Here is a 17,685-nt window from a genome sequence, read left to right on the forward strand (position 1 = left end):
TTTAAGAAATGTAAATAAGTTTGAATCCATGACACGCTTTGGCTCTTTATTTTATTTTGTTTTGTTTTTTGAATTGTTTCGTCAGCCTGCCTTAACAATTAGGGGCCGGTGTGTAAGAGCCAAAATGGGCAAAATGTACCTTGGAATTTATGTGACCATGAGGGGGCGATATTGGTTATAAAAAGGTCAAGTTCATGGGCACAGGTAGGAGGATTGACCCGGAAGGGCAACGGTTTTTGACCGCATTTATGCTGGTTTAAATGAGGCAGCGCGAATTGTTTATTTGATTTATTCATCTGTGATCTATCTATGGAACCTGGAATGTGGCTGTATGCACGGTGAAGTAATAAATATAAGCTTTTGCATTAACACATCTAGTGCCTCTTAATCTGAAGGTTGCTTGGTGCCTCGGCGCCACGCAGTTTCCTCCATAGGCCGCCGCTATTATTTTGAAGGGCTGGAAGGGGGTTGTTTTTGTTTTTTTTGGATTATCACTTGACGGCAACGATTACGTCATCTAGTCACATGACAGTGTGGGACAAGAAGAGGAAAGATGGCTGCGCCCTGCCTTGTGCCTTGTTTACATTTAGATCTGCTGCAAAATGTCTCAAAATGGCTATTTTGTTTAAATGAAGTTTCTTTATGGGCCTCTCCATTGACTTAACATTGAGGAGCTTCACTTCGCGTGCACGCCCAACGTGCGTTGTAAACAAATCGCCGACATTACCGATGCGGGCGGGACCGGAGCGACGTACAGTAAGTAATCATATCTTTACTGTATATACAGTAAGATTCACAGTCCTCACCGTCAACGGCGCCATGGTATTAACCCTTTCAATGACGGTGAGGACTGTCAACGGCGGCTAAAAAGTTAAGAACTGCCTGCATCTCATCATTAGAGCACTGAAACACAGTGTTCGGTATTGGACCAAAAACAACATCAGCGCGTCAGCCAGGTCTAACTACGGGCTCAACTCCTCAGCCGCTCTCCGTATAGGACGGGAGCGGCTCTAACACTTGGCTTTCAGCTCTTGGGTGTTATCCCTATCTAGAGTCCCCAATCCCCATATTGTCCATGTGTGTGTCCTCAGGCGGAGCTGAGCAGCCGGCAGACTGTGAGCGTGGAGATAGCTAAAGCACTGGAGGACACCAGACGACAGAAGGAGGAACTCCAACTCCAGGTCATTAGGCATACAAAGGAGGTTTGGCTATTTTCCCCCAATACAACCCTGTTGCGTGTTGGTACTGCTAAGTTAAATGCCTTGCTCAAAGGATCCCCTATTCTGGGCTTAGGGATGGGACGATATGAACATGTCATATCACGATTATTGCGACAAAATAAATCGCGATTTACGATATTATCACGATAAACAAAATCCATTATCCTGGGGCGGAACATTTGCCAAAAAATATATCGAGTACATATTAGAAGTACCTTTTAGGGTTTAAGTGGTACCGGATATCCAGCTCGGCAAATAAAAGCTGAATTGATCCCAGTGCATGACGGAGGACGATATCACAATAAATTTGAATCTCCACAATGCGATTATCGTGAGTGTTTTTTATCACTATAAACGATAATATCGCGTATCGTCCCATCTCTATTCTGGGCATGTCATAATAAGGCATACATTTGGCAGAAATAGCACAAAGTGTAGATCTGCTTTTTTTCATAAATGAGAGGTAAGTTTCTGTACGGAGGGAATAAAAACAGTCGTTCAATTGATCGTTCAACAAAGCCTTTCATGAATCTGTGCTCTGCAACCACGATGATAGAGTTTGAACCATTTTAATCAAATGTAATTTAATGGCATTTTCATAGGTCGGCGAGCTGACGATGTCTCTTCAAAACATAGAAAAGGAACTGGCCAATGTCACAGAGCAGCTGAAACTTAAAGAGGAAGAGTGTCTTACATTACACAATGGTATGAAGCAACACACAGTCACATGCAAGAAGACACACCTTAACCACTTACAGTAAGCCATATTAAAAAATCAACAGTTTAAATAGCCAATATATAAATGCACAACATACGGCACAACAACATATTAATTTAAATCTCTGTCTCATATTCCAGTGCCTCATATGTTAATTTTATAAGCAGTTTATTAGATGAAATGACAAATGATGTCTGTTTTCAAGCTAATCTTTACAAATCTAAGCTATTTGAACCCACAGAAACAGGATTCTAAAAGTCCTCATTCATAACTAAAGCTGCCATCCTCATGTTTATGTACATTGTCTCCCTCTCCTGTTACACAGAGCTAATTGCAACGATGTCAGCACAGTACAGATGTCTGTACTCTGCTTCAAATTATTGTATTGACACTGTCAGGTCAACCTATCCATGTCCTACCAGACATCAGTAGTTCTCAAACTGTTTCGGGCTAAGGACCCCCAAAATTATATGTATTTGGCCACGGACACCCAACCTGAAAATGTCTTGTGCCAGCCAGGGACCCCCAGAAGAGGTTAAATAAGCCCTGGGTTTCAGCTTTTTCTTTGTAAATTCAAAGGGTGGATTTGTCATGTTCATAGTGTTGTTGTTCTGTTTGTTTGTTTGTTTTTTCTCCATGGTGTTGCCTTGTGTTGTGCAGAGCTGCAGGCTGTCACAGAGGACAACGAGAGACTGCAGGCCCAGGTGGAGGAGGGCGAGCGAGACAAGGACAAGCAGCTGGACAGCCTGAGGGAGGAGGTCCTCACACAGACACAACAACTGGACACCTGCCATTCACGGGTACATGGGACACACACACACACACACACACACACACTAGGGCATTCACCAAATATTCGGATATCAAAGTCACTATTCGACGTTGTTCACCGAAGTCGAATATTCGCTTATTTAAATGTTTTATTGTTTTCTCTTTAAAAAATAATATCGTTTATAAAGCTTGGCGAGATAGGAAGTCTCAATGAGTTTCAATGCCCCTGGTGGATGAATTTGTTAATGCTCTATACCAGGGGTTCTGAAACTTTTTTAGGCCGTGACCCCCAAAATAAACATATTTGAACTGGGGACCCCCACCCTGACAAGCACTTGGAATTGTAGGTATTACATTTAATGTGACTCGGTTCCACAGATAAATATTGTGAAAATAGCAGATCGCTGTAGATCGGCTATTTTCACAATGTTCGCCTCTTGCTTACTTAATATTTGACAGTTTGGCCAGTCCTGTCGAATATTCGACTATTCGAATACTCACACACACACAGACAGACACACACACACACACACACACACACACACACACACACACACACACACACACACACACACACACACACACACACACACACACACACACAGGGACGTGCAGAGAATGTTAGAGAGGCAGGGGCTGAAGTTTCTAAAAGGGCCTTTGGTGAAAATATCAAAAATAGCAGACCTCCACTTGATACTTCAGTCAATACTGGAGATGTGGTGTAAGGCAAGGATTTCTACACAGAGAGGGCAATTCTTTCAACATAAGATGCCGCATTCAAGTTCAGGAGAGTTTGGACAAGGCAATTCTCTTGAATGCTGCCTTCAGGTATGGCATGGAAAGAGAGCATTTGCATTTCTTTCACCATAGTGAAAAACTGCATTCACACTCATGACAGACAAACTGGAGAGGGCACTTTTTACAGACTGGTAAAAGGGCAGGGGCTCAAGCCCCCTTTGCTGTCTATGTGTGCACGTGCCTGACACACACGCACACACACACACACACACACACACACACACACACACACACACACACACACACACACACACACACACACACTAAATTAATCGATACATAATAATACATTAAAATAAACTATACAAGCAGCAGCTTAATTGTGTGTGTGGATTATTTCAGATCTCAGACCTGGAGGTGGAGGCAGAGACCCGTCCAGAGCAGGAACAGAACGGCAGTGTAACTGTGGACGACGTGGACCACATCCAGAAGGTCAACAGAGAACTGGAGCAACAGCTGAGCGAGAAGAACAAGGTCAGACATCTATGTGCATTATAACTCTAATATTGTTAGCTATTTGTTTTGCTTAATACATAATAACGGTATTATTATTTATTCTTGCAAATAAAAATAACTTAAAGCTATACTATGGAAGTTGCTCAACTACTGGTCAGTAGCGGTATTGCTTTTTTCGGCCGTTTTTCGCCCGGAGTCGCCGCGGACCACCAGAACGGGGCCGCACGACCACCGCGACCGCCTCGGCCTCGCCGATACGAATCCGTAGAGCTGTCTCCCGTCATTTTTAGACCAGGATTGGGGGAGATTCCTTCACCAGTGTAAACACTGTTGCTGACGGAAGCTACTTCCTGAAGAGACGGCAAGACGCGCTGTGATTGGCCGGTAGTGTGTGATTGGCCAACGTATATACAACGTATATGGATGATGCAGATGACGTAATTTTGCCGGGAAATCCGGTCCCCGGCCAGGATCATAGAAAACATATTTACAGAAGGCTTTAGGGGCTGAAATTAACGGAGTTGGGGTTCTAAAACTTTAGCGATTTAATAGTTAGGACAATTTTAAGATGAGTTTTATTGGAAAAGTTACATAGTATGGCTTTAACTTAACCTTTTTTGCGTGTCTTGTTTGCCAGACCATAAAGCAGCTGCAGCAGAGGCTAGCCGAGCTAAAGAGAACCTTTCAGAAGGAGCTGGTGAGACATCCTGCATAATTATGCTTTTAAGTTGTTTCTAGGAATATTCCTGGATACTGTAATCACATTAACATATCTGTCATGCGTGTGTTGCAGAAGCTAAAGCCCGAACCAGAAGCTGAGGGAAAGGAGAAGGCACCGGAAGGCAGAGGAGATAAGCAGGAGAGACTCAGTCCCGATCCACCACCACCGGCCTCCTCGGCCTCGGCCACTGCCCCTGCACCAACCTCCGCTGTCCCACGCCCTCCCACAGCCAACACCACAGTCACCAACACCTCAGACCTCAACGACTCCAGAGAGATAAACTTTGAATATCTCAAACACGTGGTCCTCAAGTTCATGTCATCCAGAGAGGCCGAGGTAAAGAGGTCAACATGTGTGGGGTTTATTATCCATAGATGTTTGAACATTAGATGCAGCATTACACCATCAACGATGGGATAGCCATCAGAATAAAACTTTGCTGGTGCCAGAGGCAGCACAGTAGTGAGGTTACAGATACTTTGAGGTACAGTCATTGAAGAAAACATCACAAACTAGAAGCAGTGCTCTTCCGAGCACAGGTCTCCACCAGGCCACACAAATCGGCCTGTTATAGCGCCACCATGAGGCTGATTTAAAAAATGTGGGGCAGAGGTTCTGAATTAGCATCCAGGGAGTGTGTGTGCTCAGTTTGGCAGCGATCGGGCCAACGTCGCCAGAGATTAGCTGGTAACAACCAGGCCACACAAATCGGCCTGTTATAGCGCCACCATGAGGCTGATTTGAAAAATGTGGGGCAGAGGTTCTAGATTGGCATCCAGGGAGTGTGTGTGCTCAGTTTGGCAGCGATCGGGCCAACGGTGACTGAGATTAGCTGTTCACAAACTGCGAGGACGCACGCACGGACGGACGCACGGACGGACGGACGGACGGACGGAGGGGAAAACATACTCTCCCTCAGCCTTCGGCTGGTGGAGACAATGAACACATACTGGTGTTGAGCATAGTGTCAGGCTCATTGACAGTTGCAGAAGGCCAACACTGTAAACCGTACTATGCTTCACTGGCACCTAGTTAGGCTGATCTACAAGCCGCAGTGTGGGTACTATTGCAGTTGAAAAACATCTGTTTTTCAGTCATCATGTGTTTGGCATGATGACTGAAATGCATAGATTAAAGCTCTGTCGCCAAGCATCTTCCATAAAACCCGAATAGTTTTGCATATTTCATAAAAGCAAAGGTTAATGCCTCATTCTGCAACTTCTTCAATTGGTCGGTTGTATGTAAAACAGCAAGAACATATATTTAGAATGATCATACCGAGGGGGCTCCTTTCACCCTGTTTCACAAATCACAGATTATGACCTGGCCTACCAAAGATGTTCCGTTTAGCTTTAGTCCCTGATAATGGGAGGGGTAAAAAGAAACGTAAAACTCATTGGCTACTCTAATCCCTGTTCCTGCATGTACATTAATTTTGATACATGCTGCTCTCTAAAAGAAAATGTCTGTTGCTTTGCATCTCAGTCTATTATTTTCTGTATATTTCTTGCTTTCTCAGGCATATCAACTAGTAAGAGCAGTGTCTGTGCTGCTGAACTTCACTCGTGAAGAAGAGGACATGCTGAAGCAAACTATTGAATATAAGGTGAGATGTCAGAACAGTATTTTTGTTAAACCAAATCAGTGCCACATGGACATAAAAGTGCCTCCTTCTGCATGTCCCCGTTTGAACTCCCCTCAGGCCAGTCTGTTTGCCTTGTGTCATTCCCCTGTTCTCTGTTGTCCGCCCTTCTCCTGTCTCTTACTGTCTATATTGAGGTAAAGCAGGAAGTCCAAAAAATTATAATAAACTTCTGAGAAACGTGTCCTGAAGTAAAGCCGGGGTCCTTCACTCAAGAAGAAATAATTTGTTCTTATTGTAAGAGCCGAACACAGGTTTTCGATACATTTAGGCACCATTTGATTCCTTAAAGAGGCGGTGCCATAGTTTTGTACTTTTTCTGTTTCTCATGTGTCTAGGAGGTTGACAGTACTTCATTAGACCCCCTGGTGTGGTTGTTATGAGAAATTATGTATTCCCTTTGTACTTTTTTTTTTCTTTTTTTTTTCTTTCTTGGAGACCTTGTGGGTCAAAAGTGCCGGTCCAAAAACAGATACAATTAGCCAGTAGCTATGCCCCTCCCCTAAAAGCTTTTGTCCAATGCTAGCTTAGCAACCGGCAGCTTGCCAAGGCTGTTGCCAAGGCAAACCTTGGCAAGCAGGAAGTTATTCTAAGCTAGCATTGGACAAAGGCTTTTTGGGAGGGGCATAGCTACTGGCTAATTACATCATAGAATCAATCCTCCCCTAATTACCATTCACCCAACACGATGGGTGTGGCTAACTTCAGCTGGGTCACCACCCACCATGACAACCAGGCATACTTAATGAACTGGTGGGTGTGGCCACATAAAAAACAAATTGTAACTCTTTCTGTACACTTTTTTTGGAAAAACTCTTCCTCCTAGTATAATCATAATAGTTGATAATCATGTTTTAGAGGGGGGGGAAAAAATCATGGCACCCCGTCTTTAAAATCAATACTAATACCATAGGTGGTAGATTTTCTTCTATATATAATTTTCCCGTAGCCATCCTATAAGCTATAAATATGCTTTTGCAGTAGACTTGTAATTGGATCAAAATATGATTTTTGTCTTTGCTTCCATTAGATGTCATGGTTTGGATCCAAGCCTTCTCCTAAGGGCATCATTCGGCCTTCCATCTCAGGAACGACACACTGGAGCTGAGGAGGAACACGCAGGGGGTGGCTTAGGTGATGAGGATTCAATGGACAGGGTGAAATATGTACTGTATTCCAAGTACAGTGTGTCCTTCCTGCATCTCTACCATGGCTGTGGCTACCGGTGCCCAAGCAAGGACTCCATCCAAGCTTTAATCAGACACGGTTTCCTATGTAACTCATTCTTCTGAGAGAAAAGACGGTCATCAGGAACTGAGAGGGGCTTTAGAGGCACTTATTTATAATACGTTTTGTTTTTGTAATGATATTACTTTCATAGGAACGGTGGGAGCGGAAAAGGTTTTACTTACCATGAAGGGTAACCATGCAGACAATAATTTCCAAACCATTTGAGCAATTATTTCCTTTTTATTTAAAAAAAAAAGGACCCTATCAAGACAGTTTAATGGCTGTAATGGATTTAGAATAATGTTGATCTTATTAGTTTACCCTGGATTGCTTCACAGGTTTGTAACAATCCTTGTGGGAAGGTGGGAAGGTACATTTTATGAAGTGTTCAGTCCATTGTAATTTCACATAAGAATCTCTAACTTTGAAGAATAATCAGCCCCCACACAATGGACATATTGGCCCCGCTATCAGCATACATTATGTTGAACACCAATCAATACATCATATAGGATCCCCATTGACTTCCTACTACACTGACAGTTTTCATGGAGTTTGGCAACTGTGAGGACATTTTTTATCTTATGTTCTTCATTGCCCTTTTCCCCTCTTTTTTTTTGATCATGGTACTCAGTCAATGCCAATGACTGCCTATACTGTATCTGTGGTTTGGGAAAGGGATCTTCACTGCTCAGAGGAAGCATGGTATTCATGTTTCTTTCAACCCCTCAAGTGTTCTCTGAATGAATGGTACAGGCTATGATTTCTGAAGGAACTTTTATGAAAACCTTTGGGTTTGTTATCTTAAAAAAACATAGATACATTTGAAGGCCTATAATTGAAGGGCTTATACGTGTGTCATTTTAATGGCAGCCTGTGAAGGGTTATGGTTTCTCAAATGTTTTGGGTTCATGAGAACCGAGACAAAATAGATAAAGGTGTATTTAGGTAAGAAGCTGGGTAATAAATGCAATGTCAATTTGACGAAAGTATAGCAAATTAATTTGTAAATTGTCGATTTGGAGGACATGCCTACCTTTACCTGCCTTGTGTCGATGTAAATGAGTACATTCCATATGTCTATTTATATATGAAAAACTGTATATATGCATTAAGAACTTTATAAATCAGTGGATGTAATGGTTTGATGTGACCAGTTGCAGTATTGTCTGTTTTTGGTTTCTGGCCGTTGCTGTGTCATGCAGTCTCACTATCCATTGCTTCCTGTAACTTCTGTGAGAGTTCAGACACAACATAAAGGTGTTTTCTTCCATCGGTGAGAAGCCCAGATAATATGCATGCCTACTGCTAGACTCCCTTAAAGCAATCGGAACCGTCTTTGTCAAGGAATCAATTACTCAATTCTAGGATTTCCACAAATTCTAGAATATATTCCCGATTCCCTTTTCCATTCTAGAATGCTCTAGATTCTGCGATCAATCCCAGTAACTTTAAAGAAGCCGAATTCTTCTGTCTGCTCTTTGGCATACCGGTTTAAATTATGCAGGAAAAATAACTAGATTGTTCTGGTTTAAAGGGGTTTATTACAACTTTTGAGGCTGTATCTAATTGAATCAATGCAATTTTCATTCGGGGAAAAGCACATAATTGAATGCTACAGTGCAAAAAAACTATCATTTTAACAATGATGTCGACGCCACGCATCTAGCCCTGGTTCTTTGAGGAATGGACTCCACTGATTTTATTATACTGTCTCCATGAGAATAAAAGAAGCAATGCACTTTTTGGAACACTATTTGATTCTTCTACATGTTAGTCCAAGCAACAATACTGTACAATCACTACAGATTGTCATAATGTCATATTATTTAATAACTGCCCCTGTTTGTTTCCCTTCATTTATTGATAATAAATTGAGATTGTAAACTTTAAGACTCTGCATATTTTATAATAAACCAGGTAGTTCCAAAAGCATCGTAGTAGTGTTGTAGTACATTGGTTCGCCAAGTGGGGTCCGGTGACTCCCAGGGGTCCTTGAGGGAGTTCCAGGGCAGGGGGTCCCCAGCTAAATGATAGGAACCAAAAGGACCCTTATGGGTATGTAATGTAACTCAAGAGAGTGTACGGGTCCATTTGTCTACTCTTGAGTTAAATTAACATTGATTTTTCAATATAGATTGGGGTCTCAGATAGAAATGCCATTAAATGTGGGTCTGTAGCCTACTATAATGCATGTCAAACTGGGGGTCCTTGAAATTAAAGTGGTTGAGAATCACAGCTTTAGCCCTAGAGATATCCTCTTATATGGGGGTACTTGACAAGAAAAAGTTTGAGAAGCACTGTTGTAGGTCTCAACCTTTTCAGGCTGTGACCCCCAAAATAATCATATATTAACTGGGGACCCCCCAACTCTAGGGGCACTAAGAGTTGAGGCATAACATTTTGTATAACACGGTTCTATTGTGAAAATGGCAAATCTACATGCTCACAACGTCTCGCAATGTGAGGTGTTGACGTGTTGTGAGCATGTAGGTCTGCTATTTTCAAAATTTCTGCCTATAAATATTTGACAATTTGGCCAATGTTTAATTTGCCAAAAGGTATTAAAAAGTCCTTCAATATTGTCACTTTAGAAATGTGCATAAACCCTCTATACACTTAAACCTTATGTTGGTTTGTTTGTACTGTTGAGTGAGAAAACAATGTTGCACATTAAGTTCATGATTTGGGGACCCCCCCAAATAAAATAATTTGGGGACCCCCTCCCTGGGGTCAACCAAAAGGTTTGAGAAGCACTGTGTGTAGGTCGTAGTAGTCAAGTCATGCGAAGGGTGGCGCTGTTTGTCAAGGGGAGTGTTACAAGAAGAAGAAGAAGAAGGCCTCCGGAAGCTACTTGTTGTGAGCACGCGGTACGTCCGGCCTTTCCAACGGGGCAGCGTCAAGCAACATGGTGAGAGGAGCGCTGCTCGTCCAAAAAATATTTAAAATATCCTATTTATCCTTAAACAAGAGACCACAACTGGCTATATTACCGTACATAAACACCTTAGGCGAGTATTGGTGTGTGTACCGAGTAACAACGGCGCGTGCATTTTGACAAAGCTGTTATTTTCTCCCGTCGCTAAACAACATCGCTGTCCGCTTAGCTATGCTAACGTGCTAGCTGATGTCGGGCTGTGTAAAACGGGGCAAGTCTTCGTTGATATTCTTATACAACCGGACTGATATGAAGTAAATCACTTGCAATCTATCCTGTGTATGTTAAACATGTCGTGTCGAGTGATGTGAACTACGTTGCGGCCTAACGTCAACGCTTCTATTCCGTAGTGTCAATGCTACAGTGGATAAAAATACTGTAGAAGTAGTTACTTTTACACCACTGTTGGTAGTGTTTTGTCGATTACTAGGCCTACTTGGCAAGCGTCATATCGGTGTCTTTAGGAATGAGAAACCAATGTATGTGGCCGTTTTTACTGGTTCGCTGATAATTTTAGGTTCATGTTTGGGACCGTATGAAAAGATGTGTTCACTTTGACAAGCATGCTTTCCACTCGTGGCAGATAAAACATTGTCCCTTTGAACCTGCATCTACTGGTTCATCATGGCATCTTAAAGTCGAAGATGATATTTGTTGAGCTGATGTTTTGCTGATGCTTTTTCAACAACTGCTTACCAAAAGACTGAGACTTAGGATTGCCATGAATGTCCCTGATAGTGGGGGCTTTTTTTTTTTTACTAACATTTAACAATCCCGGGCATTTTGAAGCAATATGAACAGAAATGGCCATGTCTCAACGTCTAATTTTACGATCTTTTTCAGGCTAAGATCAAGGCGAGAGATCTGAGAGGCAAGAAGAAGGAAGAGCTGCTGAAGCAGCTGGACGACCTGAAGAATGAGTTGTCCCAGCTTCGTGTGGCCAAAGTGACAGGCGGAGCTGCCTCCAAACTCTCAAAGATGTAAGTATCAAAACATGTATCTTCAATGGAGATGGTGCTTTGGCTGGTAACATGGCCTCACACATGACTGTCAATTCATCACAACTTTTCCTCATTGATTGGTGCATGGCGTCTGTGGTCAAAGATGATATTTGTTGAGCTGATGTTTTGCTGATGCTTTTTCAACAACTGCTTACCAAAAGACTGAGACATGACACAGGCCAGCACATTGAACAGCAAGAAAATGACAAATTTGTACACATTTCAGTAAATTGTTTCATGTTCCTAAACATTTATCATTGCTGAGTTATCACTCTCTGCCTTTCATGTTCAAGACTTAAATTAACTATGTAAATACTGTTTCTGAAATAGGAGAGTATGTCTGGGCATGTCGCAAAGCAGACATTTCCTGAGCACACACATGGCAAGAACCTCCCAACTTTTATTTATTGTTATATCTGCATTAAAATCTAACAACACATGAGTTTCTCTGCTGTCAAGGAGTACTTTGTTCAAGCTTTTGTGTAGGTGATAAAACTTTGGAACAAGTTCCGATTGGTTATTGTCAAACAGTGGTCCAAACATTTATATTGTTTGGTTTTATGAATTCGTTTTACCTACAGCTGTAATGCAAGATTTACAACCACTAACCAGTTTATATCGTATTGCAAGAACAAAGTTAACATTTCTGAGATACCTGAGCTGGATTTTATTGATTATTTGTTTAAAATGAGGAATCACATACTGTACAGTCAATTTACAATGGGCACAAACACACAAAAAAGAAAGAAATCTACAAATTGGGTCCATGGCATAACTCCCAGTGGTGCTTTTACAAAGAATATTGATATAAATGTTAATCAAACCTTTCTCTCCCTCCACAGCTGCGTTGTCCGCAAATCTATTGCCAGGGTCCTGACTGTCATCAACCAGACACAGAAAGAGAACCTCAGGAAGTTCTACAAGGTGAGAATGGTGGTTAGGTTGACCATTGAACCTTTACACATATGGAATCATGGCGAAATGGCCAGCACTGACTATGGTCCATGCTAGTATCAGGAGAACAGTCACCTGTCTTGTGTTCTGGACACTCTACATCTTGTAGCAGATGGATCATGGTGTCCCTTTATGAACTCCTTTTCATCTTCATTGGTCATGGCGTCTTTAGTCAAAGATGATATTTGTTGAGCTGATGTGTTACTGATGCATTTTCAACAACTGCTTACCAAAAGACTGAGACTTGAGATTGCCTTGAATGTCCATGATTGTGGGTTTGTGTTAATATTTAACATGTTATTATCATTATCAGCAGTATATATATATATATATATATATATACAGTATAAGGATGATCCATTCGAACATTGTTAACATCTCGAATGTAATTTTTCTCTGCATTTGACCCACAGTGCTTTTAGGCTATTTTAAAAGCATAGAAGAAATTAATCCACAAACTAAATGCAGATTAATAGTATTCATTTGATCCAATTGGTGTCCCTGATATGTAATACTTGTCTTACCCTTTCCTTAATATTTGGCATTGACATAAATTACCACCTCTTTCAGGGCAAGAAGTACAAGCCCCTGGACCTGAGGCCCAAGAAGACCAGAGCTATCCGCCGCCAGCTCACCAAGCACGAGGCCAGCCTGAAAACCAGGAAACAGCAGAAGAAGGACCTCCTGTACTCTATGCGCAAATTCGCAGTGAAAGCTTAAAATGCTTAAACATTCTGTATTTGTTCTGTAGTCATGGTTAAAGGTTTTTGGTTTAAAAAATTAAAATAAAACCATAAAAAAATAAAACGCTTGGGGGGTTTTATTAAGCAATATAATATTCACTAGTCTGGATAGTAGGGGTGTAACAATCGGAAAATGGTTTTTAATTTGCAAGAGTACTATATCGATATGCAAACTGCAAAATATCATACCGCTTGGCTTTGTTTCGTTTTACAATGCAAATCGGTATTGAATCGTTTTGCAATGCAAATAATCAATTGTATGGATACTGAGTACTTGTGCCTTTTATTTAGCAATTTTAAGAAAACATTAAGAGGGGACTAATTACTTCTCCATTCCTATAGCAAAACCTGTCCTGTTGCACGTTACACAGATATAATTTCTTTGCTAAATTAGTTACTATATTGATTTTAAATAATTGAATCGTATAGCCATGAATGGACCAATATCATCCATCTATCTTATTGTCAATCGTGAATCGTGATAAATCGTTCCACACCTACTGAACAGTAGTGGTTGAAATGGTTTGTCCTAATTACATATGCTTGATTTTTGCCATATCAGTCAGTTTGTGGTAATTGTCTCATTTGGTATATTTGAAAAGGTAAAATATTTTGTCTGCAAGTTTATTTGAAACTAGACCTTACCCGTTCGAAGATATGTGCTCCAAAATATGTGCAGTGTGGGTTGTGGGGAAAGTTACTGTAACTGGTGCGTGCGTGAGAATATGTGGGAGCATAATGTAAGGCATAATGTATGCGCTTGCTCCACATAGTTTTTTCATACCCGTTGGAAGATGAGAGAGAGTTTCATACCCGTTGGGGGGAGAGAGAGAGAGAGCACATTCCTAACAGAGAGGGGTGTGTGTGTGGGGCTACAGATCCCATGGCCTGGAGGAACGGACCGTAACCCTGACAACGGGCTAAGAAAACGCTAATAAACAGCTTTAATTTAGGAGAAATGAAATTCGGGCTCCGTCACCGTTGGTATAATGCTAATGGCCAATACCATGTGAACTTTGGGATCAGTTGCTGAAGCGAGTGAATGGATAAACGTAGATAAGCGTGAGCGTTAGAGCGTGAGTGAGTGAGTGAGTTTCTAAAATTATTACGTAGGATGTACTTCTACCAGATTAATTTAATAGTACAATATCCATTTCATTATTATTATGCATTAAATAAAATGTAGTTTTGAAATGTGTATTGAACTATGCAGTAATACTTAAAGGAATAGTTCACCCCCAAAATGACCTTTTTTCTATTGATTACTCACGCCATGGAAACTTGAGTTCAATAATATTTGTTTGTATTTGTTGCGTTCCTAAGACAACATTTTCATTATAGTAAATTTACCCCCATTGATTCCGGATGGGGACCTGAATGCATTTGGGTCCCCATCCGGAATCAATGGGGGCAAATTTATTGTAGACAGATTTTACTAGTATATTTAAGTACTGGGAAATGGTAAGAGGTACATGTGAGTCCTGGAAGGAAGTCTACAAATAGTCCGGTAAATATAAGGCAGAGGTTGGACAAAATTGTATTTAGTTTTTCAACTGATTCTGTCAGGAAATTAGGTCTACTTGTCAGGATAAAAAATCTACCATGATCTGCTCACTGCAAATACCCACAGTGGCCAAATCAAGTTGGGCTCCCATCGACTTTCTATACAGGAGGAAAATACCCAGAAAAAGAATCTGCTTTAAGTAGGATGTGAGGGGTTTAACTAGGAGTTTGTCATGATGCTGAATCCATTGCAAGCATTTGTTTTGCACAAAAAACATTCATTGGCCCCAGAAAACGCCCACAAAAGGTGATGACTCATCACTAAACCATCCTTTTCTGGGGCCATTTTTAGCCCAAGGAATGTTTTTTGTGCAAAACAAATGCTTGCAATGGATTCAGCATCATGACAAACCCCTAGTTAGACCCCTCACATCCTACTTAAAGCAGATTCTTTGGGGGGGGGGGGTTATTTTCTCCTGTATAGAAAGTCGATGGGAGCCCAACTTGATTTGGCCACTGTGGGTATTTGCAGTGAGCAGATCATGGTAGATGTTTTATCCTGGCTAGTAGACCTAATTTCCTGTCAGAATCAGTTGAAAAACGAAATAATACATTTTTGTCCAACCTGAGTGTATTTTTTCCCTAGATTTACTAGACTAAAATTACAATCTTGTTATACGTGGATGTACTGAGAAAAGTGTATACACTTCTAGGCATACAGCTTCAAGTGGAACTTAACAATTGGTATGTCTACTCTAAGTCATAAGTGTAGTAGTGTAGCTTTCATGTGGCCCAACCATGATAAGAGGCCCATCTAGAAATTGCAGGTGTTGTAATATCTGTCCACAAGGGGGTGCCATAGAACTACATTTGGATTAATCGACAAATGGCCACATTGAGGCCATTTAAATAGAGGGTCCAGTATAAACGTGGTTGTGTCCACCTAAGAACAAATGATGCACTGAGCATTTCAGGGTGGTCATTGTTATACAACATTTTATGGACGCCCCCCCCCTCCCTTATCAGTGTATTATGCAGAGCATAACATTAGGTCAGGACTCAGGAGGCTGCATTGAAAACCATGAAAAAAGGTTTTATATTTATTGAAAGTGTATTATCTACAAGTGAGTAAGTACAGTAATTGTGTTCATCATTAAAGCACATTATTGATGACTAATAGTGTTTACCTTTTGCAGTATACAATGGACAGTACAAAACAAACAGAATATATCTCTGCTATTGGGCAGAAACCAACTGAGATTTATGTCCAAAATATTGACTTTTCAGGAAATGAGAAGTGCCTGATCAAAGTTGGTATGGTGACTTAATACACTAACTAGAATGTGTTCTTATATTATCATGACTTTACTCAAATCCAGCTCAAGTGTTAAGGAGGTTTTTTACCTTTGATTCTCTAGCTGTCACTTGATGCATCATCATATCATACAGCAGTGGTTCTCAACCTGTGGGTCGGCCCCAAATTATTTTGGGGGGTCCCCAGATGATTCAATTAACGTGCAACATTGTTTTCTCACTCAACAGTAAACAAACCAACATAAAGTTTAAGTGTACCCTATAGAGGGTATCGGCACATTTCTAAAGTGACAATTTAAGGACTTTTTAATACCTCTAAAATGACAAATTAAACATTGGCCAAATTGTCAAATATTAGAGGCAAAAATTGTGAAAATAGCCGATCTACATGAGCATGTAGATCTGCTATTTTCACGATAGAACTGTGTTATACAAAATGTAATACCTCAACTCTTAGTGCTCATCAGGATGGGGGGGGGGGGGCTCCCCAGTTAAAATATGAATATTTGGGGGGTCGCGGCCTGAAAAGGTTGAGAACCCCTGTCATACAGTATGCCGCTGTATAAGTGTTTCTCACATTTACTGAGAATGATTCTTAGCTGCACCCTGATGGAATTTTGAATCATATTCCATATTGATGAACAGTTTTCCCCAACCATAATAAAGTACTCCACACAATGAATGAGACCACACCGGAGAATATGCGTTTTTTGGTGAAGTTTAGTCAGAGTTCAAAGTACTGTACAAGTACAGTAGAGCAAAATCACCCATCGTAGCTCTCTGAGTACAAAGCATAATGATTCACAGATATATGGAGTTTACAGAATACATTAGTCACATTCTGATTGGACAATTAAACATAACATGGATGGGATGTTGTTGTGACTGAGTCTCGTGGACTCAGAAGTCAAGGATGTAGAATGTTTTGGCTGATTCATTATCCCGTGTCCTGGACACTTTGACATTTCGCTGGTCAATCTTTCTGTCCCTGGAGTGGGGCAGATTCTCGTCTCGTGCATTAGTTATCAGATCAAAACATCATGACATTGACACTGAAAATGGTATCTATACCATGTTAAACAACAATAACATATTTTACTATCACACCCTGCCCATGCTTTGTTTTCCATGGCATGCGTTGGTATTTTTTCAAACTCTCCTGCTTCCTATCAGCATTCTTTGCACCATTAGCAATGTTGTTCTAATTGTCTGAAGGGATTCTGGATAATTACAGATGAAGTGAACACAATGGCCATCTGTTTGTGATTGTTGTCAGAAGTATACCTCTTAGGGATAACATACTATACCAGGTTGATTGCCCGGGGCCACGTCTGTGATATATGTGTGTTTACATGCTTTATCATTAGGGTGCCCTATATCCTCTCTTCCACTCAAAGAGACCAACGCAAATATTTGCCTTTTCTAAAAGTGGAAACAAGATCACAATATCCTCTTGTAGCCTCTGGCACTTTGCTCGGATCTGGACTGGAGGGAGTGAAGCGCCGGTCTTTTATGTTGGGATCTGCATTCGTTTAACCCAGGGGTCTTCGACGTTTTCAGGCCAACGACCCTTTAGTTGAGAGAGATGAAGCAGGGACCCCCTCAACCTTTTCATAGATTCCGTATAGTTTCATTGTTTGACAGCACAATCGTCAGTGTATTTTGGATTCATGTCA

At 41.1% G+C, this 17,685-nt stretch overlaps 2 protein-coding genes across 4 annotated transcripts in view; both read left to right on the forward strand.

Moving 5' to 3' along the window:
- Window positions 1-9,404, forward strand: part of golga1 (golgin A1) — a 35,754-nt gene extending 26,350 nt beyond the window's left edge. For 2 of the 3 annotated variants that reach the window (XM_080739235.1, XM_080739237.1), the window contains 8 exons: window positions 1,092-1,202; window positions 1,823-1,925; window positions 2,599-2,738; window positions 3,850-3,981; window positions 4,601-4,660; window positions 4,757-5,020; window positions 6,204-6,290; window positions 7,357-9,404. In XM_080739235.1, the coding sequence (XP_080595361.1) occupies window positions 1,092-1,202; window positions 1,823-1,925; window positions 2,599-2,738; window positions 3,850-3,981; window positions 4,601-4,660; window positions 4,757-5,020; window positions 6,204-6,290; window positions 7,357-7,434 (975 nt within the window). In that variant the 3' untranslated portion in view covers window positions 7,435-9,404. The remainder of the gene's footprint in view (window positions 1-1,091; window positions 1,203-1,822; window positions 1,926-2,598; window positions 2,739-3,849; window positions 3,982-4,600; window positions 4,661-4,756; window positions 5,021-6,203; window positions 6,291-7,356) is intronic. The other variant, XM_080739236.1, reaches the window with a different exon arrangement.
- Window positions 9,405-10,425: 1,021 nt separating this feature from the next.
- On the forward strand, window positions 10,426-13,256 carry rpl35 (ribosomal protein L35). Its single transcript, XM_080739242.1, has 4 exons — window positions 10,426-10,467; window positions 11,338-11,474; window positions 12,338-12,419; window positions 13,020-13,256. Exons 1-4 carry the CDS (start codon window positions 10,465-10,467, stop codon window positions 13,167-13,169), a joined length of 372 nt encoding a protein of 123 aa, XP_080595368.1. The 5' UTR covers window positions 10,426-10,464; the 3' UTR covers window positions 13,170-13,256.
- Window positions 13,257-17,685: the final 4,429 nt, after the last annotated feature.

Source organism: Nannobrachium achirus (assembly GCF_963921795.1).
Source record: "Nannobrachium achirus genome assembly, chromosome: 12".
Classification (NCBI taxonomy): domain Eukaryota; kingdom Metazoa; phylum Chordata; class Actinopteri; order Myctophiformes; family Myctophidae; genus Nannobrachium; species Nannobrachium achirus.